Here is a 15198-nt window from a genome sequence, read left to right as displayed (position 1 = left end):
AAAGCAGTTCAGAGGTTCTAAAGCATTGGCTAAGTCTTTTGAATTACTTCCTTATCATTGTGCATTGTAGATTTGTTACGCGGAACGGCCAAGTTTTTATATCTGAGATTTAAGTTGCTATATCCAGGAAAACAGGTGACGTGCAAATTACCCAATCTTACCTTTGGGAAGTAGTAGTGGCGAATCCTAATTGAAGTTTCAGCTCCGTTCAAGTTACTAACCTCTGGTCCAAGAGTTACTGAGGAAAAAAAGTTTTCTCGCCTGACTTAATACGCAATTTAAATCTTGCAACAATTGGATTGAGAATGTGTGTCATGGTCGGTATGATGATTGCATGCCACGAGTTCGAATCTCGGTCATTCCATTGAGGAGAGAGAGAGAGTGAGGTGTTGTGGTGGTGAGAAAAGTTAACTCGACGTGGTTCGTAAGTCATAAGCCATCGGTCCCGTTGCTGAATAACTATAGCTGGTTCACTTAATGTAGATTCTTGGATGAGCCATATTCTCACGAGACGTTTGTTTGGCGGCAGCTGATTGGCTGGTACCGGGAGGTAGGCAGCTCCCAGCCAATCAGCGGCCGCCAAACTAACGTCTCGTGAGAATAGGGCTCATTCAAGAATCTACCTTAAGTGAATCAGTTATAGTTCCATGCAAGGTAAAACTCCGTACAAACAAACAATTGCTGAGGATATCCTAGCATCAGAAGCTGTGGTAGTTTCATCTCCTGTATATATGCAGTATATTAATAGTTGCTAAAGCTTTTAGAAATTGTGCATGGTCTCCTAAGGATCATAAATTCAGTAGCATATATTAAGCAATCAAGGTCGTCATTTGGATGGGCAAACTGTCCCCCTTCAACTCTTTCAAAACCATTAAAGGTGTAACAGCATGTTTTCTATTTATAAGTGCAATCACAATATATGAAATTAATCGGAAATATTACGTTTCTTGACCCTTGTGTCAGCTAGTGATGATGATATAAAGAAACGGCAGTGGGAGTATATAATTTTTTGCTCAATACCTTACTCGTGTGGCTGCAAGTAGCACATGAGATAGCTCAAAGTCAAAACGCTCCCAGCTGATTAGGCTCTCCGCTTGCCAACAAAAATCTGAAATGAGACGACAAAAATGTGTGTTTATTATATGAAAATAATCCGCATCCAAAGCTGAACCAGAGCGTCTCAGTGGCGTGGTTGGTTTGGTGTTTGCTTCTCACCTCGGTGGTCGTGGGTTCGATTATGGGCCATTCCATCGACGAGTGAGAGATGTGTACTTCTGGTGATAGAAGTTCACTCTCGACGTGGTTCGGAAGTCACGTAAAGCCGTTGGTCCCGTTGCTGAATAACCACTGGTTCCATGCAAACGTAGAAACACCATACAAACAAACCTAAGCTGAACCAGATAGATCCCTCACCAAAGTGGTGTGTTCAGTAACTAGAATTAATATGATCTGGAATTTGGTAAGCGCCCCATTGGCGTGTTCGGTATGGTTTCGGCTGAGAGTTCGATTCTCGTGCATTTCCCGTTGGGGGTGAGAGATGTGTATTTCTGGTGATAGAAGTTGACTCTACGTGGTTCAGAAGTACGTAAAGCGTTGTTCCCGTTGCTGAATAACCCACTGGTTCCATGCAACGTAAAAACACCATACAAACAAAACAGTCTGCGATTTGGTAATTTTTATTATTAGACTAGTGTTACTATAACTGGCTACAAAAGGTTGAGACTCAAGGGTGATTAGCACTGCTGCCGTATTTTCGTAAACCCATTCAAACTTTTCAGGTAAAATGGTGACAATTTGGTGGATTTGGCAATATTTTTGAGCGGCGCTAACATTTCCTTGTGTATGGATAATTTAGGGAAGTGACCGCCAAGGGTCGCAGATATAAGAGGATGTCTGTTACCTCCTCTCTATTCGTTGGCACAAAAGCAAAACACGGAGATCAAAGCATTTTACTGCTTTGGGACCTTGCTGTACATATTTTTAGAGTTAAGCAAAATTTAATTAGGTTATATATATATATATATATATATATATATATATATATTATTATATATAAAATATTATATAATTAAACCCTAATTAAATTTTGCATGTTTGAGTATATTTGTCTGTACATATATCTACTATAACTTTTATATATAAAAGTACATACGTTAAACGTAAGCATACATGCATACTTACACAGGCATGTATTACTTTAAAACGAAGTCACTTGTGAATAAAAGCAGGTTAATCCTGAAAATGTACCTTTTTGGTTTAGGATTAAACACATTCTTTGGCAAGATTGACGTGTCAACTCCCCTAAGTGTAGGAAAGTCGACTTTTTCGTAGCTAGAGTATAGTCCGAAACGGGGTAATATTGCATAAACGTGGTTTATTTTCAAAATTTGCCAAGTCTGTCCAGCACTGGGTTAAATTTATTATTATCAGATTCATTCCACAAAATTGCCATTTATCAAAGATGTTTCTAGATTTACAATTATCACCGAGAGGAACTGGGAGACATTTTATTAGGTGGCGATGATTGCAGATTCCCCGCTTTTCAACATTTCATTAATGCATAAATGTACTGTGTGTAGTGGGCAACATTTAAACTGGCGTCATGTTATTAAAAAATGAAAGCGTTAAGCTGTTGAGTAAAAACTTTTTCTCAGAGACAGCGAAATTCAAAATGTCTGATTTAATTGCCACGATCCTGGTAGTTTTCGTATCCAGAACTCAGGTGTTGTCAAAACTGGGTTAAGACTTATAAGTAAGTCAGTACTCAGCACAGGTGAAGACTAGAAGCCCCAGCTAAACGCCATCAGTATTTTATATGGTGCAATCATGGCGGCGCTAAATATGAGCGTCCCTCTGACCCCAACTGCCCACACTTTTCAGCTTTATACTCTGCCTCCAGTCACTCAGAGGCTCAGACTCCCTCTACCTTTCGTCCATTTTGCTGTCCATACAGCCAGGCAATAGGCATACCAACTCCCTGTATTCACTGGCCTTAAGCACTGAATTGCTGCAAGTGTTATCCTTTATTACGTAATTTTTATGAGTAAAATCTTATAACTACGAGCTACAGTGTGGGAATACTAGACTGGACACTTTTTATGATTTATGTAAATATAAGTAGTAGGAAAAACAAAGTAGCTTATGAGATAAAATACAATTTTATTAGGGTTGCCTTTCAACAGGTGCAGTTAATTTTAGGTGATTATTACTTATTGGCAAATCATCTCTTGCTTTGATTTTGTCTGTGTTCTTTGATGTTCTTAGAAAAGATTTAGCTTTTTTGATATAAATTACTCATGATTTTTTCTCAGGCCTTTCCCTGTGGGATACTCTATGCAGACGTCTACTGCACCTACATAGCGCACTGTAGGCATTACTAGTGTTTGCACCGAGAGCAAACATGAATATATATATATATATATATATTATATATATATATATATATATATATATATATATATATATATATATATATTTAAAGAGCTTAAGTTTGCAATGATTCACCCAAGTTAAGATTCAGAAACAGTACATAAAATTAAAACAGCCATGACAATACATCTTGAAATTAAACATTCTCAGACTGTAATAGAGCAAAATTGAAGGAACTATCAAGTCTTTGTGTTCGGATGTCATAACCACTCGTTAGAAGATAGGAAAAGAAAGAAAAGTGAAAGACATTTAACTAAGAAAAACATGAGCATACACTATAATAAGCCCCCTCTCGCATAAAAAAACATTAAGCCATATGCCATCTGGCATGGTCGATGGTTATGGGTCGAGGCAATGCCTTTACAACGGCGCCTCTTAATCGTAAGAGTTATTTTCAATTGTTGAGCTCTTTCATTCCCTTTTCTCTTTTTTTTTTCCACGTCATGTATAAGGTTCCTTTTCTTATTTCATTGTGATCTGTAAATATAAATTTTCCAACGATATAACTTTCATTCTCTTCATAAGGTTACTGAAGTCCAATTGCTTTAATGCGTTCTCTGCAAGTACAACAATATAAAAGGAAATTAAATATGTCTTCTTCTGTATTAACACAAAAAGGACAACAGGTGTTCCCATTCTGATGCCTTTTTGTTATATTTAAATGTAGAGAGTTGGTTCTGGCTCTAAAGAGAAGTACCTATCGAACTAAAAGTATTGTCATGAATTTCTTCATCTTTTTTACCTTTTCTCCACATTATATATTTACGGTCACTTTATTTTCCAAGTCTTCTTTCCACTTCACTGTCCCAGATTCTGGCTTTGTCCTTTATTTAGTTTTGGACATTCTTTCCAATTTTCTTAAATTGATTTTAATTACAAGCATGTACTTTTCCACCATTTTCTTTCCTTTTCTTGCATATCTATAATTTTCTTCAGTAACTCTTTTCGTCCATTTATAGTATTATTTGGATAACTTAGCTTTCTACTCATAATTCTGCTTTTCACGGAATATCCTCCTATCTCCCCCCTTAATGTGGCTACTACTGTATTTCTACATACTCCTAATATTTTTCTATAAACCCCATTCTCTATTCTTTGCAATTTTTCTATTTCTGTATTTGTTAAATTAACTACATTGGTACTACATTGGTTCCATATTCTTCCATTGCGCACAGTTAGTTAGTTATTTGTTTTATTGTCAAAATATACAACTATTAGTACAAATTTGTCCAAAAAGAGATATGATACAAAATATGCAAAGTAGACAGTAATCGCTTTTGTTCCTGCAAGTACATGGCCTACAAGGAACCTACTTGGCCATTAAAATCTCCTAATATTAATAATGATTCATGGCATTTATGTTTTTAATAATGTTTTCACATTCCAATTTTATTGCTTTATCTCTATTTTTATCCTCTGTATTTCCTACTGATAAGTATAAAAACAACAAAAAAATATGAACAGTATCATTGTATTTTTACATTTAACATACAATAAATCTTTGTTAATGGTCTCCACCTTGTTTAACTCTGTGTTATCACTGTTTCTATGTAGCATCATTAACCCTCCTCCTTTTTTATCTTTCATCTCCCTCGTATTTTCTATTTTATTTATACCTTAATTAGGTAATGCTAACTTGTCTAGTTTCTGATGAGTTTCAGTTAAACAAAATATCTTATTATCATCGTCTATAACACTTTCTATTTCTACTAACTTTTGTGTAGTTAAACATTGTATATTTGTCATATAAATTTTAAACTGTATTTCAACTTTTTTTTATTTGGGCTTTTTGATTAATGTCCCATTTATATCTCCGTTTATTACATTTCTCGTGTTGCCCCCTCCGGACTCTGAAAATTTACATTTCTGATCAGTTTACCCTTTCTGACAATAAATAGGAAGCGAAGGCCTTAACGTACATTAGCAGCACGAAGAGGAAGAAGAAGAAGAAGAACACCCTTGTAAGCGAACGCGAAGGCTGATTTGGCATATATCAGCTGGCAACAATAGACAAACGGACGTGTGAGAAGCGTGGTCCATCGACTCTCCGAATTATGGCTGTCCAAGTGCATTTGACCAATGAAGTGGTAATATGATATTGCCTTGCTTTATTTACGAGGTTTTACCCGGGTTAGATATGTAAAATGCCGAGTTTATAGGCCCATTTACTTGTAGTATGACGTAGCCTCGGGCATGCAGTAAGGTAGGGATTTACCGTATGACGTACCATTTCTAGCCATGGATACATAGTGAGTTTTTTTTATAATGTTATATTAGACCTAAGGCCAGGCTTTATTTTCGACGTTTGGTCTATAAGTATGGTGAAAGTAAGTATATTCCAGGTAAACCTTGAGCCATAGTTAGCTAGCCTACCTAGGTATAGGTATATAAGCTAGTGGCTAGGAGTAGCCTAGGCCATAGGCTACTACTATTTAGGTATCTAATATTTGAGTACGTAATTTTTGGTGTGATTTTTTATCCGCCGTTTTGGGATATGCCATAATTAGAAGATTAACGTTGGTGTTATCCCCTCATGAAGGTATACCTTAGTTAATAGGTAGTACCTAGGTACTCTAATGTGGAAAGCTTTGGGAAAGAAGGTTTATTATTTGGATGGGGAAAATATTCAATTGAATCTCTCTCATAACACCAGGACCGGTGAAAAATTTAGTATTTTTTTAGCCTATAGCTATATAGGGTAAAAAACCGCATGGTACAAGGGTGGACCATGTACGATCAATGTTTACAACTCCAAAAAAAGTACATTATAATGCGTCCTGACATCGGAGATGGGCATCAGACGCGACTTCTTGTTGGTGAGAAACGGAGCTAAAGACCTCTACTCCAGTGTCAGGACGTGTTATAATGTACTTTTCTTGGGGTTGTACACATTGATCGTACATGGTCCACTCCTGTACCATGCGGTTTTTTACCCTAGCTTATAAATTTCTCAGTCGTTAGTAATTTCTGTTGGAATTTACTCATTAGCGAGATTTTGATGTCATCTTAGGCCTATAACCTAGAAATATGCATGTAAATTATAACAATGTGTGTTGCCATATTTGATACCTTACCAGGGCCCTGGTCTTGGGGTTAGGGTAGGGTAGGCTAGTCTTATAAGGGTAAATCTTAACAAGAGCTCCGTTTCTTGTCTGCAGAAAAAAAAAAAATTTCCAATGCATATGTAGTCGATTATGCTAAAATTTAGCATTTATATTGACAACATTAAGTAATTGCACCCCTTTCCCATCTCACAATCCTGGGGGACCACTGTGTGGAACCGGGGGTTTGGGGTGGGTGACGGCTTGAAATTTCTTAATTCCGGTGTAGAGACACATGAGGGTACATAATTTTGTGGTTGACCATTTACTCTGGATACAAAATATTGACCCTTTACATTTAAAAGGAGCCGCTAACCAGGGCTAGTGGATGGCGGATCGGCGCTATGCGCCTAATCTGCTTTTTTTAATGATTCTTGGCAAGCACATATGGGAGTGAGTGGAATGTCTGCAAACTGCCGATTTTCTTGTTAATGCGTGCTGTCAGTAAGAACGTGGCGGAACGACACTTCGCGCCTTATCCGCATATTTAAATATTCTTGGCAAGCTCGTATGTTCTGGCAAGAAGTGTTTTTCGCTGCACGCTAGCCCCAGGGCTCATTTGACAACATATTTCACACGATAATCAAAACGTACAAGGAATAACTTACCTTAGAGTGGAGGATACAATGCAGCAGCAGCTTTGACAAAAGCATGTAGCCTTCATAAGGGGTCTTGTATCTGTGGTTTAAAATAAGACACTGCTAAATACCCCACAAAATGTTTTTTGTGTCACCCATATTTTGGCACCAAATTTTTGACGTCTCTCCACCGCTTCTCTATTAATAGTGTTTGTATGGGCAACTGTTTCAGGATCCACAAAGTTAACACTGTGATTCACTTGTAGATCCTTGTAGCCCTCCTTAGTGAGACAGTCATATGCTTTCCAGCAGTCGGAAATTATTGTTGTTCCTGGTTCAATATACTCCTTAAATGACACCAAGCAACACTTTGTTGGAACCATAAAGCACTCCCTAGATTCCCTACAAATGCCCCCAAATACCCACTGACCCTCTATAATTCTCCCCACATTATATTTCCTTTTCCCAAACTTTGACTCGTCAATTTCAACTATTTTCCCTTCCCCACCAATTTTGTGAGACAGTCTGAATGCCCAGTTCACTATCACCTCCCTACAAAATGAGCACCAATCACTGATGGTCGGATTGCTGATGTGAAGCTCAAAATGAGCAAACTTATATGAGAACCAATTGGACACAAATAAAAAAACAAAATTATTAGTATCAACATCCAGATGAGATTCTCAAACCATGTTTTTGAATATGACACAAAAATTAACACTTTTTTTTTTTTTATCTTTTTCCTGGAGGCTACATAACTTTTATCACAGCGAAAGGCTTTTTTTTTTTTTTTTTGACATGTCGGGCAAATTTGTTTACTTTTAATTAGCCCGTGATTTTGGGCAAAAGACCAATCTTTCAAATCTCTGTAGTTGACATAACAGTTTTCGCACACTAATGGAAAACTCCTTGGCAGCAAAATCAGAGCGTGAAGATGGTCCTGGTAATTCACTCATGGTACCGGCTCAACTAACACTTAATTAGGGGAAAATAGGTTTATTTGCTCTCAAAAACAGGACTCGGTGACACTAAATAACTTGTCATTAATTAAAATGACTGTACTTGCTTCCCTGTCAGAGAAAACAAACGTGCTTATTTACGATTGGATATTGTCTAAGATGTCACTTTTTGGGTGGAGTTTTTTTTCGTGATGTCATTTGGAAGGTGTGGTTTCACCATGACAATTTGAGACCGCAGCACACAAACAAACGAACAGGAGCTCAGTAAAATAGGTGATACAACAGAGACAACAACATTAAAGACTATTTTTTTCTGTAGGTTCACATATTCAAGTTGTTTTTTTTAGACCGACAAGACTTTCATTTGTTGCCATGAGCATCAGTCAACAGCTGTGGCCCATCCAGGCAGCACACCGAGACCTCTATGTTCCTCTCAAAGTATAAAGTTTTTCTCCTAAATTACGAATAAAGGTATAATCCAAGTGCTTTTCGAGAAGTGGCTGCGTTCTGAGAGAGGTGGCCACTCAGTCAGTTACCGTAAGTCCAGTTCATTAGAAGAAATGTAATTGAAGGTTACTCTGCTGTCCTTTTAGATCTTCTCATCTGGCATCTATTTTCTTTAATATGTAAAATACTACTGTATCTGTGCTAGAAAAGTTGCCACTTGTGTCGAGATGTGGATTATTAGGTATTAAGTATTTTGTGCTGGTCAGCCACAGTAGTAACAATACTATATATCCATATTAGCTTCTGTAACCACACCCAGAAGGAGAGTTTCCAATGGAATGTTCCTGTTTTTATTGTTTTCAACCTTTTTTAGAATTACCAAAATATTTAAAGTGTGACCAAAATAGTTAAAGTGTGGGGAGACATGTTTTAATTTATGTATCTTTCTTCAATACATATTCAAAATGTTACAATTCTTGCATTATGTAATTTATACTGTGTTTTGTTTTGATCTGTATCTGCAGTCTTATTCCTTTATGTATTACTACCTTTGATATTGTTTAAATTAAATATAAACCAATAGTAATCCCCATTGTTTAGTCTTTTTGTTGTTTTTGCAATGGTAATATGAAAAAATGTTAGTTACAAACATTTTCAAGTTTTCTGTAATCCAGCACTGAAAATTTTTTTTTTTCTCCTGACAGTAGTCTTAAAAATTTTCTTGTTTAAAAGATCAAGTTGTCATTCCTTAAATTACATGAAGTTATTAATACTATATAAATTTTGAAGTATGTTGGTTCCATACACATGTAGGTTTTAAGGAAAAATGAAAATGCAGGTAAAGCAGCCAATGATGCAGCTACTGTGACAAGACCAAATATAAATTTTTCCCATCTATGATTATTCAACATTACCTCAACCCATCATTTTTAATAAATGATAGGCTTTGTGTGAGTAATTAATCTGATACCAAAATAAAAGAAATTAAACCCAGTTTGTATTGTCGGTTTTGCCACTGAAATGGTTGCTACATTGGAGAATTATGATTCATTAGTATATGATAGATAGACCATTTGGGTTAGCCTTATGAAAGGTGTTAATAGTATGTACTATATTCTTTATAAATGTGAGAGGAGTAGACAGTATCACTATATACTTATACTGTATATGTATATTAATGCCTCCTTTCATTTTTTTCAAATTTCAGTTCATGTCCGAGTTAACACTCATGTTCCACAATTCAAGGAAAGAAGGGACAGTTACTACTTCAATTAAGAGATGTAAGTTGTGCATTTTTCCCTATCAAAGAGGCTCTTATTAGGTAAATTTTTTATTTAGATATCAAATGAGAATAGCATGTTATATTGTGTGGTTATGTCACAGGTGGCAAATATACTTGTGCAAAAAAATACTATTTGTTCATGAAACTTACCTGTCAGATATATATATAGCTGTATTTTCTGAAGTCCGACAGAATTTTAAAAACTTCCGACACACGCAGTGGTCGGCCAGGTGGTTAGTACCCATTCCCGCCGCTGGGAGGCGGGTATCAGGAACCATTCCCATTTTCTATTCATAATTTTTCTGTCGCCGGTGCTGAAAACACCTGTTTTCAGTACCTCCGTCTTAGGATTTTGGAAACTTCATTGCCGCTAAGTATCCTAATTGTCTTTTGATTTATTTACTTGGATTTGTGGGATTTGTGGCTAGGCATACGCTATCTTAAATTGATTTGAATTTGATTCATTTTTGCATAAAATATCTGAATCTAGTTAGGCTAGTTTCAGACGGGGTTGTCTGCAAAGATAGGGTGTGGCTACCGAAAGCTTCGGTAGATCCGCACTTGGTATGTACGAGGGGTATGGGTCTTGCTTCTTTGTTGAGATTTGTCATGTAAGGAGTGTGAGACTTTGTCTATTCCGTAAGGAAGACGTATGATTCGTATGTACGCAATTAATCAGTAAACATGTCTAATTCCGTAAGGAAGACGTATGATTCGTATGTACGCAATTAATCAGTAACAAAAGTCAGGGTAGTGAACCTGCTAACCTTCCTGTAGACTTTATTTTGCCTAACCCTGTAGGATGGCCTACGGGCTATGGATATGTCTACGAGAGGTGCTCGCTCTCCTTCATTGCTGTGAAGTGCTACTTCGTAATTGTTACTCCTAACCCTGCAGTGTTGCCTTCGGGCCCTAGCGTGTCTGTAGAGGAATTGCCCTTTCTCTGATACTCTTTTGATTCGTAACTTAGAATCGAAAGTGCTTGCTTTAGAGAGTAAAAGTGAAGTGCAGAAGTGCAGTGATACCCCTTGTGTAGTGGAGGGTGCGTCAGATCGGCCTCGTTTCGCCTCTAGGCCGGGACCTCTGCCTGACTCCCCAGGACCCGGGGAGGGAGCATGTCGAAAGCCTCCTAAGGAGGGTTACAAGGAACCCCCACCGATCTGGCGTGCCTTCGGCAGTTTCTGATGAAAATCCCCAGACTGCCAAAGTGCGTGCGCGTGCACGAATCCTGAAAGATTGCTTCTCGTCCTCCGAAAGGCGTCCTCCCCATGCAGGGGTTGGAGCTTTCGGAAGGACTCGCACCTCTAAATATGTTATTATTATTATACAATTAAGTTTGTTCATACTTACCTGGCAGATATATATATAGCTGTATTTTCTGACGTCCGACAGAAATTTCAAAACTCGCGGCACACGCAGTGGGCGCCAGGTGGTAGTACCCATTCCCGCCGCTGGGAGGCGGATATCAGGAACCATTCCCATTTTCTATTCATATTTTTTATTAATGCCTCTGTCTCCTGAGGGGAGGAGGGCGGGCACTTTAATTATATATATCTGCCAGGTAAGTATGAACAAACTTAATTGTATAATAAAACATTTTGTTCATGCCACTTACCTGACAGATATATATACAGGGGGTCCTCGAGTTACGACGTTGATCCGTTCTTACGATGCGTCGTAACACGATTTTCAGGCGGTAAGTCGGGAACATTGAAAAATCCACCATGATTTAATGTAAATACCTATCAATAACAACGAGAGAACAATTCCTTACCTTTATTAGTTTGATTGGCTTGCACACTGGAGAGGAAGCTGCGGTGCTGGAGAGACTGGGGGAGGTTAGTGAAGAGAAAAAGAACCTCCAGAAGTTGCTGGAGATGCTGAGGCAGATGATTCTTGAGGTGAGGCAGAACATACTAGTACTGGAGATGCTGAGGCAGGTGATTCTTGAGGTGAGGCAGAACATACTACTGGAGATGTTGGGGCAGGTGAGTCTTTAGGTGAGGCAGAAACTAACAGAAGGTGCTGGAGATACTGGGGCAGGTGAGTCTGGGTTAGCAGAACATTCAGAAGGTGCTGGAGATTGTGGGGCAGGCGAGTCTGGATTAGCAGAGGCAGCTGAGGTAGAGGGTACAGGATCTCCTGCAGGCCTCTCTACCTTCTAAAATACTGCTCCAGGTTAGTCTGAACAGAGAGCGACCTCTTTTCATCCAAGATCTCCTTGTAACACTGCATCAAATCCATGACGCCTCTGGAAACCCTAGTGAACCTGTCCAAGTTGGGATCCTGAGCCTCAAAAGTTGACAACGCTTGCTGCAACTCTGCAAAACCTCTTATCAAGTCCTGCCTTGTGAAACGCCTTAGGCTCTGGGGTGGGTGCTTCTTCTTCTTCCTCTATCATCTGCTTCTCCAGTTGTATCAGGTCCTCAGCAAGATAACTCCTCGCCATGAGACTCCAGCAGCTCTGTAACATCATCAACCTCCATCTCCAAATTGATTTCCTTACTCAGGGCAACAACGTTCTTGACAACTAGCTGAACTGTGTCCTCAAACCCATGGAAATCATTCACAAATTGAGGAAAAATTTTCTTCCAGACACCATTCATGTTTGTTTGCTTAACCTCCTCCCAGGAATTAGCAATGTTCTTTACAGCATCAAGGATGTTGTAGGATTTCCAAAAGTCCTTCAGAGTCAAGTCCTTCTTGGTTTCAGTTGCCTGTAAAGCCATAGCAATTGTCCTTCGTAGGTAGTAGGCCTTGAACGAAGCAATCACTCCCTTGGTCCATAGGCTGTAAAAGGGCCGTGGTATTAGGTGGAAGGTAAACCACCTTGACATTATAGGGTTTGAAGTCTCCCAGCTGGCAGGGGGTGCCAGGGGAGTGCATTGTTCCAGCACTAGCAACACCTTAAAGGGGATACCCTTGGAGGCGCAATACCGCAACTCCACACTTGGAACAAAATGGTTTACGAACCAGTCCTCAAACACTGCAAGTGTCACCCATGCCTTCTTGTTGGACTTCCAAATTACTGGTAGTTGACCCTTCCAAATGCCCTTGAGTGCCCTTGGATTTTCAGCCTGATACACCAACAAGGGCTTCAGTTTGAAGTCGCCAGCAGCATTACCCCCAAGAAGTAAAGTTAGCCTCTCCTTGCTGGCTTTATGACCGGGTGCTGACTTCTCCTCCTTGGCGATGTAAGTGCGGTTAGGCATACGGTTTTCCAAAACAAACCTGTCTCGTCTACGTTAAACACTTGCTGAGCAGAATAACCCCCTCCTTAATTATCTCAGACAACGCTTTAGGAAATTCACTCGCTGCTTTCTCATCCCCACTAGCAGCTTCACCTTGCAATTTAAGGTTATGGTAATTGGCCCGAGCCTTAAATGCATAAACCAACCCCTACTAGCCACAAACTCTTCACTTTCACTTCCCTCCCCCTTTTCTTTTTTCCAACGCTTCAAACAATCTTTTCGCCTTCTCCTGAATCACCATAAGGCTGACTGGGATACGCCGTTGATTTTGGTCTTCCAACCAAAGCACCAATAACCTTTCCATTTCAATTATTAGACCACTACGCTGCTTAGTTATCACTGTCGCTTTCATAGGAGCAGATCCCTCTTTCACATGTTCAACGATGGCGCTCTTTATCTTTGATAATGGTAGCAACGGTCGAACGGCTAAGGCCAAGCGAGCGGCCAATGTTTGTTGGCGTTTCTCCCTTCTCAGATCGCTTTATAATGTCCACTTTAATTTCCATGGTGATGGCCTTTCTTTTCTTCGATGCACTACCATCAGAAGAGTCCGCCTTGCGCTTGGGAGCCATAACAAAGAGCAAAAAGTTACAAAAACGATACACACGAGGGAGAGAGAGGCAGTGTAAACAACCAAAATGGCGTATGGGCGAGGAATGAGCGTAGCGAAGCGACGCCGTCCTCTCCCCCACAAAGCGTATTCTTCCGCCGTGCGCCCGGAACTAGTTCGCGTTTGTTTACGTTGCTTACGACGCTAAACCGCGTAAGACGGAACGACGCAAAATATTATTTTTTATATTTTTATGGGGGCGCGTTCGTAACCACGAAACATCGTAAGTCGAGACCAGCGTAACCCGAGGACTTACTGTATAGCTGAATCCCACCTTCGGATGGTGGGAAGAGACAGAATAGGATTTTTTAGGAAACTTAAATTAAGTAGATGATATGCATCTTGGTTCCTTACCTGTTTGCAAAGTAGACTAATTTGATTTTACTGTCACGTAAGGCTGCTTTTTGCTTAACGGAGTTGCCAGCCAGGTGGAGACCTGTAGTGCTGGTGCGCTCTGGATGATCTGTCAACGGGTGCGAGACCTCAGCGTGACAAGACCATCGAGGCCATACAAATGAGGGCAACGAAGCAACTGACCACCACCTGACCAACTATTTCACAAAAAAACCCTAAAACTAACTAAAGGATGGGAGATCTTCACATAAGACTCACCACAACCTAAAAACACAAAACAACTAACCTAATCCTAACTAAGGGATTTTAGGGGAAAGAAGCATACTTCCGGACCCAACCAATTTACTGTGTCCGCAGAAACGTATGGACCCAAGTGCATTACAATCGTCATAAATCGTTCTCACATCCCATTAGGTAATGTGAGGCGAAGACGGAGTTACTCCTCCAAAAGGTGCAATCAAGGATGTCCTTGATTGACATGTTCTTTTGGAAGGCAAGAAGAGGTAGCGACGGCTCGAACTTCGTGCGCTTTTACTCGGAAGAGGCTCAAATCAGTCTTCTGGAAAGATGAATGAGCCTCCCGAATGATGTCCCTTAGAAAGAAAGCAACAGCATTCTTCGATAAAGGTAACTCTGGTCTCTTCACAGAGCACCAGAGATTACCTGATGACCTCTTACCTCTTTCGTTCTATGCACGTAGAACTTGAGAGCCCTGACCGGGCACAGGACTCTCTCTGGTTCTGGTTTTTTTTTCTTGGCCCACCAGACTTGACATACCCTTGATCTCGAAAGTCTTCGGCCAAGGGTTCGAAGGATTTTCATTCTTCGCCAAGAAAGTTGGGTTCAACGAGCAGACAGCATTGTCCCCTTTGAATCCCATTAACTTGCTAAACGCTTGAATTTCACTAACTCTCTTAGCCGTCGCAAGAGAAGTTAGGAAAAGAGCCTTCCTTGTCAGGTTTCGAAGAGACGCTGCCTGAAGCGGTTCGAAAGTGCATTAAGAATTTTTAAGGACATCCAAGGTCCATTTGAATGGAGGTTCATTTAGGAACCTTCGAGGTCCTCGAAAGACTTTAAAAGGTCATGAATGAGGTCCTCATTTGTTTGAACCTTCGAGGTCTCGAGACTTTAAAAGGTCTGAGTCCTTGTTGTCGACAGGCGTGGCCTCTGTGCCTAAAAACCGCTGA

General features: G+C 39.7%; 1 protein-coding gene across 1 annotated transcript in view; it reads left to right on the top strand.

Annotated features, from left to right (window-relative positions):
* The first annotated feature begins 5358 nt into the window (after positions 1-5358).
* Positions 5359-15198, top strand: part of LOC135208691 (signal recognition particle 14 kDa protein-like) — a 48388-nt gene continuing 38548 nt past the window's right edge. The window contains exons 1-2 of the mRNA XM_064241142.1: positions 5359-5516; positions 9722-9794. Of these exons, the coding sequence (XP_064097212.1) occupies positions 5484-5516; positions 9722-9794 (106 nt within the window). The 5' untranslated portion in view covers positions 5359-5483. The remainder of the gene's footprint in view (positions 5517-9721; positions 9795-15198) is intronic.

This window comes from Macrobrachium nipponense, chromosome 35 (assembly GCF_015104395.2).
Source record: "Macrobrachium nipponense isolate FS-2020 chromosome 35, ASM1510439v2, whole genome shotgun sequence".
NCBI classification, from domain to species: domain Eukaryota; kingdom Metazoa; phylum Arthropoda; class Malacostraca; order Decapoda; family Palaemonidae; genus Macrobrachium; species Macrobrachium nipponense.
The sequence above is the reverse complement of the archived record's forward strand: the minus strand, read 5'-3'. Positions and strand labels throughout refer to the sequence as shown.